General features: G+C 42.9%; 1 protein-coding gene across 3 annotated transcripts in view; it reads right to left on the reverse strand.

Moving 5' to 3' along the window:
* Positions 1–2,443: 2,443 nt before the first annotated feature.
* LOC139447254 (uncharacterized) overlaps positions 2,444–14,697 on the reverse strand; it is a 47,445-nt gene continuing 35,191 nt past the window's right edge. For 2 of the 3 annotated variants that reach the window (XM_071228520.1, XM_071228521.1), the window contains exons 4-8: positions 14,114–14,281; positions 10,545–10,745; positions 6,959–7,077; positions 3,841–4,022; positions 2,444–2,716 (exon numbers count right to left, since the gene is read on the reverse strand). In XM_071228520.1, coding sequence (XP_071084621.1) covers positions 2,689–2,716; positions 3,841–4,022; positions 6,959–7,077; positions 10,545–10,745; positions 14,114–14,281 — 698 coding nt within the window. In that variant the 3' untranslated portion in view covers positions 2,444–2,688. Of the gene's footprint in view, positions 2,717–3,840; positions 4,023–6,954; positions 7,078–10,544; positions 10,746–14,113; positions 14,282–14,697 lie in introns of all 3 variants that reach the window. The other variant, XM_071228522.1, reaches the window with a different exon arrangement.

Here is a 14,697-nt window from a genome sequence, read left to right on the forward strand (position 1 = left end):
TGAAAAATAAACTAAAATATTGGTGTCACAGGAGCTTTTGTTGTTGAGTATATAAATATGTATCTATTTTGTGTAAAGATAGAAACAAGTGTTATTAAAAGTGTTAAAAGTGTTATTTAACAACATTTTTTTAAACAGGCAGGAATATAAGTAATTCATCTTAAACTTGAGTAAAATGTGTTACACCTATCAAGATCTGTGACTCCTTTTCGGAACGTTCTGAGATCGCTGACCTGTGTACCATGTGTAGTTGTCGTCATGGTAGAACCTCAAAACACTGACGTTATCTCTTATATGTCATCGGATTTTATCTGTCGAATGGTTCAGGACTACGATTTTATCCCACTTATAACAAACTGGTTTCCGAATCATAACATCGTGATTATGGTTTTAAACAAAAGTGGTAAACGTCAGAATTTGTTTGCTTGTTTGTTGTTTAACGCCGCACGCAGCAATATTTCAGCCATACCATGGGTAAACGTCTGAATCCTGCATCATTATGAACCTTTCTCACACATGGGGTTGATATATATTTGCAATCGCTACTTTCAAAGCGGTGTTAAACCAAACTATGACGAACTCACTCACACACGCACTCTCTATAACATTTAAAGAGGTACTTCGAACGGTTCTATAAATTGGTGCACACAATTATAGGCGCCAAGAAATCACGGATACAGTTTTTTGGGAAGGGAGAGTGCAAAATGAATTCAAATAATCTGCGAAGCAATTTGCGTTTTGTAGTCATTTTTTTTTTTATTCAAAACATATCACCTGCTGGGTAGGAGGTTTCTGTGGATTATTAAAATATTCGAGGCTTTAACAAAATATCTGATGTCTCAGTTAGTCAGTAATGTTTACAGAACTGTTCATGTCTCTCATGTAATGGGTTTCCAAACAAAATCACCAGGTGATGGAGAATTCACGCTACTGCTTCAGTGAGAAAAATTCAACAACATCACTACTCATAGGTTTGGAATCGCATGTAAGAACACATAACAATTGACAGTGTTGTTATCTACTTCTGTTTCACGCACTCAGTAAATCAATCTGTTTCTCATAGACCCTGAGGTACCTTTCCCACAGGAACTCAATAATGGTCAGTGCCCGAACAAAATATGCACTGCGTCACTCCTCATCTTCCCGCATATTGTACATGCTTCACTTGTTGTCAAACACACATTTGAGTTCGAAAAAAAGTCACGAAAGGCGAGCGGAATTAGCCGCGGGCCAACATGATTGGCTGACCTACTTCATCTTCCCGAATCAATTGTGTGAACTGGGCCAGCCCAAGTTGTCTATAAATGTTCATCCCCAGACAAGACAAACTAACAAACTAGTTGCCATCTCATCACAAACCAGTCAGGTTTAAGGTCCAGGACATCGAAATCCTCCCCCAAACTATCCGACAATGTTCTTATATAGTTGTGATGGGTTATCTGTAGTCATTAGTGTATGTATGATGTAGGCTATGAATGTATCCCTACACTCGCCTTTTGTGTGAGGTGAGGTAAAATGGGGTTGACCGTCTCGTTCATGATTATTGCACTTGTGTGTATGTGGTTGTTTGTACTAGTCCGGGCCAATACCGATTTTATAGTACTATCCCACTGAGATACCATGCCGCAGTTTAACAAGAATACCTCACTCAGACACAGCATGATGACTCCGTCGGCCCCTGTTCATCTTCCCGAGGCAAGAGAGTTTACTGACTGCAAAAGACCAGTTTCCTCCCTTGCCGAACAAGGCTGGTATTATGGAGTTATATTTTGGCTGGACTAACGAGTCTATGCATAGTCCAATCTAAATCGCGCACCGAAATCGAAATCCGGTTCGTAAACTGTCATGCAGATTTCGGTCGATTGCAGGATTTGCAAAGCATGTGCACCGCCAACTCGTTGTCAACAGATATTTTCCTAATCTTTTCGTGTTTTTAATCAAGGTGCTCACTTGATTTGATGCACTTAGCGATGTAAGACCCGTTTTATCACAATATAGATCTTGATTATCGATCAGATCGTCTTGACTGGGCGCGGCTGATACGAGAGATGGAATTTGATTGGTCCATAGCAGAGGCTTAGAAGGGACATAACTCATAATAGCCACTGGTGGCGCTACGATCGAGCCCCCGAATTGAAAGCCTAGTTCGGCAAGGATGGAAACTGGACGTTCAAAGTCAGTTAACTCTCTTGCCTCGGGAAGATGGCCCCTGTTTAGCCCCTTAATGCCGAGCGCCAGACAGGGTTACAACAAGTACCATCTTTTAACGTCTTTTGGTATGACGTGACCGGGGATCAAACCCGCGACTTCCGCTCTCCGGGCGGACACTATACCACTAGATACCATTTGATGCCCCGTGATACCCCAAACATTCTTTTATGTCATGACAGAATAACTAATATTAACTCACTTGTCCACAACAGCAAATCCAAGAAGGCCAGGAGACGTATACCATTTGCTTTATTTCTTTGTAAATCCCGAAAGCAAGTTAAAAGAAAGCAAAATGCAAAAAGTCGTTGGCATTCCAAGATAGACATGTCTTCAAATAATATAAGCAGATACCGTGTTCATTTTCCCCTAGAAATACTTTCAAATATCAGTATTTGCACCGAAACATTTTCAGCTTTGTGAATCCCTCTCTAGTCAGTGATGAATGCGCAACCATATCTTGAATCCATTTACAGAATATCATTCTTTGAATTCTCTCAGACCGGAACTGTAAAATATGAAAGGGCGTCTTCAGTTATACAAAACAGACAAAAATAATTTTTCACAAGATTCAATAAAAATCGTTAAAAAATCCAGAGATTGACTAGTACCACACTAGGAAGACTGATCTCATATGGATACAACGCCTCTCGCCTATTGCTCTCAGAAACGTAGAATCTGTTAAAATGCTGTTGCACATATCAATGTCTGATAAGTTAGAAAAACAAAAACAGTTACATATTTGATCACTTGTTGCCAATGATAATTATTGTTTACAGTTTGTGTTTGTTCCTGGTGAAATATGCAGTCTGTGAAGTTATTTTTGTTGATGTATTTACTTCGGGCTATGTAGTTATAAACGGGCGTACAGGCTTTGCGTAAATCCTCAACGCGGTATGCACACCGGCTTACACGTTAATATTTCCATAATCTGTACACATATTGAAGCTATCTCTCGGATTTAACATGATTTCCGGGTTTTTACTTTTAAGAGGTATAACCCGGCCCGACAAGAAAAGCATACCGTCACTTGAAGTTTATAAAGTCATTTAGAAGAGACTTTAGTACAGAAAGAAAATAACATGATTTTCTTTTTACATATGATGTGTTCTGTGCATTCGAGATGTATGCATTACGATTTAGAATGACAATACATGTAAAGTATTCAGAAGCATGTATACACAAGACCATGACCAGAGCTTTTATTTCAAATTTCCAAAAGCCAGATTTTCTTTGTGACGATCAGCGACAGCATCTGGTGTGATTTCACCTTTGCGGTGCAATTGAATGTGTTCTTTCTACGACGATTTCAAACAGTGTCATGAGACTCTTTATCAGAGGTTGTTTGATCCGGGTTATAGCAATGGTGGCGCTTTCAGGAAGTGTTGTGTTAGGCAGGTGTAGGACACTTCACACTTTGCCACATCAGTGATCAAAATGGTGTTAAAACTCTCTGTTGGTGTGTCATGTGTTCCCGTGTTTGTTCAAAGAACATATGTCCACGCGAAACATGCTGGATATCCTGTGACAACTTGTGTTGTGTAAAATACCCACTGAACTGCTCTTCCTACATGCATTAGTCCTAAACATATCCTGTCTGGAACCAAATATTGTATTGTTCATAAGCTTTACCTAATTCCCGAGGACGCAATCCTTACACGTGGTTCTGCAGACACGGGTTCGTTTCTGGTTAGTCTCGCCAATGCAGCTGTCCTTGAGGCAAGTCCTTGTTCTAGTGTCGTCGACAAGGCGTTGTTTGGTGGTACAGTCACAGTAACAGGCGTTGCTCTTCCACGGAGTCCAGTCAGTAAAATCTGAAACGGACGTCTAATATAAGTACATGAAATAAAGGCTTGATCCACACAAGGACAATACCTCTTTGTTTGTTTGGTAGGGGTGGAGGTGGGGTCGAATATTTACATACCGCCCTCATATAGCTGGAATATTGTTGAGTGCGGCATGATACCAAAATATGTTAAATGATGGTGCTTGTTGTGACCCTGCCTGGCGCTCGACGAGAACAAGGACTGGTCAACAGCAGCATATCTCAGTGGGCCTGCACTATAAAACCGACTGAAATCCGGACTAATGAAAGCTGCCACACGCAAACACTTTGCTATATATGTCCAATAATCTGAAACCCGACCTTAAACCCATTTCATCTTCCCTTGAAGATCCGGGTTAGAAGTTTTCTTCAGCAATCAATGCCTGTTGTAAAGGGAACTAATTGGATCTGTTGGGCATGTTCACTGAATTGTATGTCGTCGTATCCCAGTTGCGTGTGTTTTCATGCCCATTATGGCAAATATTTGATTGTCTGGTCCAGACTCGATTACGTCAGACCGCCGTCATAAAGCGGAAATATGAGTAAGAACAACGTAAATCATACCACTAGGATTCGCTATGTCCATTGCTTCGGGGGTCGTTATTCTTCGTCATTATTATTCGTAACGACCAGACCCCCTCTGTGGTGTAGTGGTAGAGCACCCTCCCGAAGAGCAGAAGGTCCGGGGTTCGATCCCCGGACGCGTCATTCCAAAAGACGTTAAAAGATGGTTCTTCTTTTTACCCTGTCTGGCGCTCTGCATTCAGGGGCTAGAACAAGGACTGGTCGGCTCGGAGTCAGTACAGTGTGTCTGAGTGGGATATTCATGTTAAACTGCGGCATGGTATCTCAGTGAGCTAGCACTATAAATCGGCATCAGTCTGGACAAGAACAAGCAGCAATAATCTTTGACGCGACGTTAAACCTAATTTTAACTCACCTCGTAACGACTAAAACACGCACAACGCGCCGAGGTTGGAACAAGCCTCGGTTCGACGGTTTTACATCGTCACGTGATGACCATCGCCGTCGTGACCCACGAATCGCCCCGATTATCTTTCTAGGTTTCTCAGCACCATACCCGTGCTACACCATACACCATACCCAGGGGTAAACGTCTGGCACCTGCATCACTTTTGGCTTTCCTCCCACATTAAGCTGACACGCCGTGATATAACTGGATTACTCCACCATACGAGGTATATGTTCTAATTGTTCTAATACGCTAACGCTACAACGTAACAAGGACATATGTTTTGTGCAAGCGAGAAACGGGAATAGACATGTGGTGAGAGGGTATCCGTAACCTACAAGACGGCTCGTCCCCCTTTCGAAGGCCGCCGTGCGTCGGAACAGCGCAAGCCAATCAGAATTATATTATATTATAATAATATTCAAAAATAGAAACACAAAACCGATATTGTTGGCCATAAAAGCAACATTTACGGACCAAGATGTGCAAAATGAAGCGGTTTAATGTGTTATAGTGTCAGTGACAAATTTCCCGGATCAAAATGATCACAACCAGGACATGCAAACCATTAGTCGGGAAACACGTACGATTCGGAAAAACGCACCCAGTGCAGTAAAAAAAGGGCCTTGGAGCTGCACGTGCAGCAGTACTATGAACGGTATTAAAATGCAGGTTTTTTATTGGCTGGCATCTGCGTCAATCGAACAGTGACTGCTCAACAACATGCCATGATTAACAGAAGTGCGAAGAAACTGCGACAAAGGCCGCTTGCTAGCAGGGGAATCACGATCAGCTGAAGCCAGTGTTTTCAATGTAGCACCCAGCACCATCACAAGGCTATAGGATCGGTTTCAACAGCATGGGTCAACACGTGATCGGCCAAGTTCGGGAAGCCCAAGAGCAACCACCCCCGCCCAAGATCGCTACATTCGACTGCGCCACATACGTGAAAAGACGATCACATCCACTTCAACCGCATCAGAAAGACCCGGACTGCACAGATTTTCCGACCAGACCGTACGAAACTATTTAAGAGCAGCAGGTCTACGAGCAAAACGTTCTGTTCGACGCGTCATATTGAGTCGACAACATCGCCAACAACGTCTGCATTGGTGGTTAACTGCGATGGAGAGATGTCTGGTTCAGCGACAAATCGAGATTTCTCCCCCATCGAGGGAATGGAAGAGCACGGGTCTACAGACGTCGGGGAGAGCGTTACGCCGTAAACTGCGTACATGAAGTGGACATGTTTGGTGGGGGTAGCATTATGATGTGGGCGGTTATCTCTCATCATGGCAGGACATTTTTGGTGCCTATCCAGGGCAAACTTACGGCTCAAAAATACATCAACGCAACCAACGGCAAAGGTGTATTCCAAGAGGACATCACGGATCACAAGATCCTGTCTATACAACACAAACACTGATGTTCTCCCCTGGCCCTCCAGAACCCCAGATTTGAAACCGATAGAGTTTCATTTGGATAGACGGCTTCGCCGACGTCAACCACAACCCCAGACGTTGCAGGAGTTGGCTTTTGCGTTGCAGGTAGAGTGTGGGCTACCGAATCACATACCCAAGGATGTGATTCGCAAACTCGTCTCTTCCGTGGGCAGATGTCAGGGGGAAATACGCGTTATTGATGGTACCTGACCTTCACCTTGGACTGTTCCTATGTACCGATAACTGAGAGGATTACAATGACCAAATGTTCTTTCCACAACATTTTGGCGACCTCACAGAAATCTGGCTTTCTTTTTCTTATTTTGAAGAGTATATATATATATATATATATTTATTTTCAAGAAATCATATACATAATACATGGATATTTAACATTTTTAAACAGATCTTACAGTTTGGAAGAAATAAATTTTTAATTTTAATCATATACTATGTTTACTTTTGAAAAAGGAGGGGATAAATAAGATAATAAAGAAGATATTTACCTACGGTGTACTCTAATCTCGTACCAGTGTAACCCCAAGAGTAATCTGACCAATGACGAATGCTAACACTGCTTCCATGGAAGATCCTTTTGGATGTATAACACAAATTAAGACAGCCGTCATCTGAAGAAGAAATAAAGAAAACATCGTGTTTATCGCGTGTAGATTATGGTATACCGTTTTAAAATCAGATATTGTAATCAGATACTACACATGTAAATCTAATCACATTTCCAAAGGAGATCGAGGGAAGGGGTAATCTTGTGGTTAAAGCGTTCGCTCGCCACATGGGTACAATGTATGAAGCCCATTCTGGTGTCCCCCGCCGTGATATTGTTGGAATATTGCTAAAAGCGGTGTAAAACCAAACACACTCGCTCACTCCAAAGGAGGGGACATCATATGAGAACCCTGAGCAAACTTTGACAGTCCAATGTAAACGACGGATTGTGGATTATTGAGCCAATCACCCGCCGGCTTTCTAAATGATTCTGTTTTAAACACCTCGATTCGGAAATGTTCACCTTAGCAAATGAAAACCCACACAAAATCCAGATATACTCTTCATGATACGCCCTTTGATACATGCCAATACCCTCAAACGACGGAATTTATGAAATATTAACAACAATATATTAGGGTGGTGCTACTTTGTTTTCATGTGGTTCCGATTTAAAAGCTTCGACAGTGAGTAAAAGGTGGACCCGTTGTGGTGGCCATCTTCACGCGAAAATGTATCGCGTCGGAGTAAAAGATGAGAATGTAATGAGACTGAAGTCCCTCCAAACTGCAATTTTGGCTTTCACTTGACTTACTTTAAAGCCTGTGGATAGACTCCATCTTACTTCCTTCTCTAAATACTATCGCTGCTAATACCGTCTGTCTTACCTTCCTCTCTGGGGATACCCTCTGTCTTACTTCCATCATTGGGGATACCCTCTGTCTTACTCCCATCTCTGGGGATACTCTCAGTCTAACTTCCATCTCCGGGAATACCCTCTGTCTTACTACCATCTCAGGGAATACCTCTCTCTTAATACATACGTAGGGGATAGCTTTGTCTTACTCCCATCTCACAAGATACCCTCTGTCTTACTACCATCTCTGGGGATACCCTATGTCTTACTGCAATTTCAAGGGACACCCTCTGTCTCACTTCCATCTCATGGGATACCCTCTGTCTTACTCCAATCTCACGGGATACCCTCCGTCTTACTCCCATCTCAGGGGTTACCACCTGTCTTACTCCCATCTCAGGGGATACCCTCTCTCTCATTTCCTTCTCAGGGAATACCCTCTGTCTTACTACCATCTCAGGTGATACCCCCTGTCTCACTCCCATCTCAGGGGATACGGACTGTCTTACTCCCATCTCAGGGGATACCCTCTCTCTTACTTCCATCTCAGGGAATACCTCTCTCTTACTACATACGTGGGGGATAGCTTTGTCTTATTCCCATCTCACAAGATACCCTCTGTCTTACTCCCATATCTGGGGATAACCTCAGTCTTACTCCAATCTCAAGTCACACCCTCTGTCTCACTTCCATCTCGGCGGATACCCTCCGTCTTACTCCCATCTAAAGGAATACCCTCTGTCTCACTTCCATCTCATGGGATATGCTCTGTCTTACTCCCATATCAGGGGATACCCTCTGCCTAACTGCCATCTCAGGGGATACCCTCTGTCTTACTCCCATTTGACGGGATACCCTCCGTCTTACTCCCATTTCAGGGGATACCATCTGTCTTACTCCCATCTCAGGGGATACCCTCTGTCTCACTTCCATCTCAGGGAATACCCTCTGTCTTACTACCATCTCAGGGGATACCCTCTGTCTCACTTCCATCTTAGGGGATACCGACTGTCTTACTACCATCTCAGGGGATACCCACTGTCTCACTTCCATCTTAGGGGATACGGACTGTCTTACTTCCACCTCAGGGGATACCCTCTGTCTTCCTTCCATCTGAGGGGATACCCTTCGTCTTACTCCCATCTCAGGGGATAGATACCCTCTATTTTACTTCTATCTCAGGGAATGCCATCTGTCTTACTTCATACGTAGGGGATACCCTCTGTCTTACTCCCATCTCAGAAGATACACTCTGTCTTACTACCATCTCTGGGGATAACCTCAGTCTTACTCCCATCTCAAGGGATACCCACTGTCACACTTCCATCTCAGGGGATAGATACCCTCTGTTTTACTTCTATCTTAGGGAATACCCTCTGTCGTACTTCATATGTAGGGATTACCTTTGTCTTACTCCCATCTCAGGAGATACCCTCTGTCTTAGTCCCATCAGAGGAGATAACCTCTGTCTTACTCCCATCTTATGGGATACCCTCCGTCCTACTCCCATCTCAAGGGATACCCTCTGTCTTACTTCAATCTCAGGGGATACCCTCTGTCTTACTCCCATCTGAGGAAATACCCTCTGTCTTATGCCCATCTCAGAAGATACCCTCTGTCCTACTCCCATCTCTGGGGATACCCGCTGTGTTATTCCCATCTCAGGAGATACCCTCATTCTTACTCCTATCTCAGAGGATACCCTCTCTCTTACTACAATGTCAGGAGATACTCTCTGTCTTACTCCCATCTCAGGATTATACCTTCTCGCTTACTCCCAACTCAGAGGTCACCCTGTCTCTTACTACCCTCTCAGGGGTGACGGGATAACCACTGTCCTACTCCCATCTCAGGGGATTCCCTCCGTCTTACTCCAATCGCAGGGGATACCCTCTGTATTACTCCCATCTCAGGGGATACCCTCCGTCTTACTCCCATCTCAGCGGATAACCTCTGTCTCACTTCCATCTCAGGGGATAACCTCTGTCTTGTTTTCTTCTCTGGGGATACCCTCTGTCTTACCTACATCTCTATTGGGGCCCTCCGTCTTACCTGCATCTCAGGGGATACTCTCCGCCTTACTCCCATCTCAGGGGATTCCCTCTGTCTTACTCCCATCTCAGGGGATTCCCTCTGTCTTACTCCCATCTCAGGTGATAACCCCCGTCTTACATCCATCTCTGAAGATACCCTCCATTTTACTTACATCTCTGGGGATATCCTGCCTCGAACTTTCATATCTAAGGATACCCTCTGTCTTATTTCCATCTCTGGGGATACCATCTGCCTTACATCCATCTCAAGGGATACCCGCTGTCTTATTTTCTTCTCTGGGGATACAATCTGTCTTACCTTCATCTCTATAGAGGCCCTCCGTCTTATCTGCATCTAAGGGAATACCCTCTGCCTTCCCTCCATATTAGGGGATACCCTCCATCTTACTCCCATTTCAGGGGATACCCCCCGTCACCTTCATCTCAATGGATAACCTCTGTCTTATCTTAATCTGTAGGGATACCCTCTGTCTTACTTCTATCTCAGGGGATACCCTCCGTCTTACTTCCATCTCTGGGGATACCCTCTGTATTTTTTTCATCTCTAGTAATGCCCTAGGTATAAGGAATAAACGCTATGTATTTAGTTCACCAAGTCTCGCTAAATAGAATGCATATTCTTAATAAAGTATAGTTTCCATCCCCCAAAACACTCGCGTGATAACCTCTATATACTTACCGTCACATATTCGTACACCGTCACAACAACACTCAAAATGGGAAGACATAACTTCCACCTTTACTTCCCTCGCACCAGTGATGCTACTTTTGATCATGACTTCGCAATCTGCATTGTCAAAATAAGGACCGTTCCCGAAGTTGGGCGTCACAACTTCCTGGACAGTGGTGTCAGCAGGAACCAGACTCGGTAGAGTACAGACTGCAACAGACATATGGCACACATAGTAATATAGTCATGAAAGTGATACACTTTCATTTGCATCGGGTTTTATTACCCTTGCAATGAATATAATTCCAGACATCAACGCCAGAGAACAATCAGTGCACTCAGCCTACAGCAGTCAGGTTAAATAGATGCTTTCGTCTGTCCCTTATCAATAATGCTCATTTGTATCAAGCACTGGCCATTACAATTGCCAATTCAAGGTGAAATTACGCTATACTTCTCGAGAACAATTGGGCATTTTGTTTTTGATTGTAGCTTTGTCGACCAGTCGTGCAGTTTATCGGGTAGTTCATACATAGAGCTTACCCAAATGTCTCAAGGTGTGGTAACGGTCAACAGTCCATAAGAACAGGGAACCTGGCATGTGCAAATGAGCCACAACACAAGAGAGGGTTCACAAGCAAGTTCCCATGGTCAGTAGCGAGTGTGTCCAGTTCATGCATTGATGCAGACATGGCACCTTCGCCTCATTGATTGTCGAGTCCTTTTCTAATGATATCGGCATGTCCTTTGCACTCGACAAATGAAACATTCTTCATTTGGAACGTGGCAAGGTAGAAATGTTAAGATCAGTCCGTATACCTGGGGGAAGAGGGTGGAGGGGGGTTTATTGACCATCTCGTGAAAGGTCAGGCCTACACGTACTCAGGGAAGCAGATTAGGGACAAACTCCAGAATGCCTGTATCAAGAAAAAACTTCGGGCAGAGTACAAATGTAGACTCAAGAAAATCTGGAGTTCAGAGCTGAAGTAAAAGCCACAAATACTTATGCTGTACCCCATATCCTGTTGGTGTTGTTATTAGACGAAACAAGAATATTGACGGTATTGACACTCTCACACGAAGCATCATGTCAGACAATAGATCCAACTACCCCTCACTCTTCCCTCAATCGCTTATATTTACCAATCGTAATGACAGGGCGTGGTTTGATTAACGTTGAGGCTCTTCAGGATACAATGTTTTTTTGCACTTTTGCACACATCTATTTGTCTCATGATCCTCATGTGAAGCATGTCAAGACTAATTATGAAAAGAAAGCATTCCACCGTATTCGTAAACGAGCCAACGATGTGGGACATAATCTCAATGTCAATGTTGATTTTGCTAAAGCTTCTGTACTGCTGAACGGTACAGAAATGGGTGTAAACCAAGTGAAGTGCCATATCAAATCGGCCCAGACTCTGTTTTTTTCAAGGGGAGGCTAACGGAACGAGCACTGCATCGAGTTTATGTGCAGTGTGTTCAGAAAATTAGCAACCCTGAAGAGTCCTTCACATGAATGAAGTCGTCTGGCCTGAAAAATTAAAACAGAAGCCTTTCTGTTTGCTGCTCAAGATCGGTCACTTCCACTCGAAACCGTCAATATAGGATTTTGCATCAAAATGTTAGTGTGAAATGTAGATTATGTAATGAAATTAATGAGACTGTCAAACACATTGTCAGTGGATGGCAAGCTTTGGCACAAAAACATTATCTTGAGCGACATGAAGGAGTGGCTCGATGATTGTATTACCGTCTTCGCCATGCTTGTGGTTTTGACACAGAGGTCAATCAATAGTTCGGCCAAGAATATGTAGAGGGCGTCATGGAAAATGATAAATACAAAATTCTTAGGAATAGGCCCGTATCCAGTCCAACAAACCTGATCTCGTCCTTTTTGATAAATCCAATGTAATCATTTATATCATTGAATTTTCTGTCCCTTTTGACACTAATGTTATTGACAAGATTGAGGAAAACATGGCAAATATGCAGACCTTACTTTCGCAATGTCACGCTTGCATCCCAAGTACCAAGCTGTCTGACTCCCCATTGTTCTCGGTGCCTTAGGTTTGGCACCTCCCAATCTATTATCTGACATTGGGCGAGTACATGGGTTTTCTGCCAGGAATACAGGCCTTTGCCAATCTGGATAATGCAGAATGCTGCAGTGTTGGGGAGTCTTCACATTCTCCAAAACGTTCTCGGTGAGTTCGAGTAGGTAGCGCTTCCTTGGAGCGGTCCCATTCACTGTCTGGGCTTTTGTAAAGGGATGAGGGCCCTGGGCTGATTAAGATCAAAACGTGACTTTTCTTGTAGGGTAGACAGTCTTGGGACAGGGTTTATTCCAATTCCGCTTCCTCTTTTTAGGTTTGAGCATTCTACCAATGACAACATCATGCACTGACTTAACCCACGCTGAAAAACATCAAAAATGTTCTATTTTGTGGCCTATGTTTTGGCTGGAAAGAAACTGGTTTTGAGTGTTTCTTTTACATGAGTTTGACTGAAATCATCCATTGAGAAGTATGACACAAGAATATGACTTATTGGTGATTATTCTCTTGTCATCACATACAACAAGGTACATGGTCATTAAAAATGATACTTCACTAATTGTTCTGATAACTTAAAAAAACTGTAAGGAAACCCCTATCGTATCCATACATTGGGTATGATGTCTTTCATGCAAATAATGACCACATCTCCTCCCCTAAGATCACTGAGCTACTCTAGCTTGTTACTCTGGATTAAAAATACCACACCTTTAACCTGTTTCAAGTTCCCATTTTAAGTTAACATGTTGTGAAAACAATTTTGTGACGGACCTCGTTTTGGGGTTATATATCCTTGTTAACGTGAGAGAATGAGTGAGTGAAGAGAAAAAGCCGGAATTGATGCAGGTTGACAAACTGGGGACGCGCACGAGCCCTAGTTGGGTACTGATAGTAGAGTGATTACTCAATGATTAACTCTGTGTTTTTTTGGTTCATTGGGGCACAGTGGATTCTTGCAAAAGTCTGCACATCGGTATTCTTAGTCATACCTCAAAATGGACCGAAAAGAATCAATCGTTATAAATAGGTTCGATATTACATTATGTGTTATGCATACCCAATTAATGAAAAACAGTTATATTAATCAAAGGAGACACAAAATATTACGAGATTGATTAAAATGTCCTGCGTAGGAATACATATTGTGACGTGACATGAATCAAGTTTGGATGATGAATGCATGACTTAAGATCACAAGCCCCGCGCATGATAATACAGGTGAGCAGAAAGGCAATTCCATCAACAGCAAAATTGGGATTCCCACATATTCCGTAGTGGTGAAAGTAGTCATCCTCGGTGGGCATGGCTTATTGTTTTTACATTCATTTGGAAATGAATACAATTGAACACGTGACCATTTCAGCTAATCAGAATGCAGGAATTACAATGAACACACCAAAGGTTTAAACATAATCAGGTGAATCTCTTTTTGTCTGTGATCAGCGGATCCTGTCAAATATACAACCTAATACAAATGGGCCCCCAGTTTCCCAAATACTAAACACTATGGCTACGACTTACTGTTCTCTTCGAAGTCTACCTCTTGATACGTCATGACAAATGTCGAATTTGCGAATAAGAAATTAACTCTGATGTAGACAGATCCATGGTAAACGTAGGTGGGTGCGCCTCTGCCGTTTAACGCATTTACGTTGACTGCTGCAAACCACACGCCGTTGACTGACGAATCTATACAAGAATGAACAATATTTAAAATCGAGCACAATCTATCTCAATGGCACGGCTATTTTGTAGGGATAATGTGCATAATTCTATATTGATTAATGTTGTCTGACATCATCATTCACTCGCAGCGATGTATATTCTCCAAATCACAGTGGTGACAGAGAAGATGACAAGAATACGAATACAAAATTACACAGCAATGAAACATGAGTGAAGCGTACTCAATCCGATGTGGACCTGTTTAAGCAGCATTTTACAACAACAGAACCTCCCGGTTAGTTTTAGTAGACAACCATGTATATATTGCTGGGGATATAGTAATCTGTCCCTGGAACCTCACTGGCCAAAAAAAGGACAGTAGTGAAGGAGTGAGTGAGTGAGTGAGTGAGTATGGTTTTACGCGGCTTTTAGCAGTATTC

Source organism: Haliotis cracherodii, unplaced genomic scaffold (assembly GCF_022045235.1).
Source record: "Haliotis cracherodii isolate W230 unplaced genomic scaffold, xgHalCrac1.p SCAF_7, whole genome shotgun sequence".
Taxonomy (NCBI): domain Eukaryota; kingdom Metazoa; phylum Mollusca; class Gastropoda; order Lepetellida; family Haliotidae; genus Haliotis; species Haliotis cracherodii.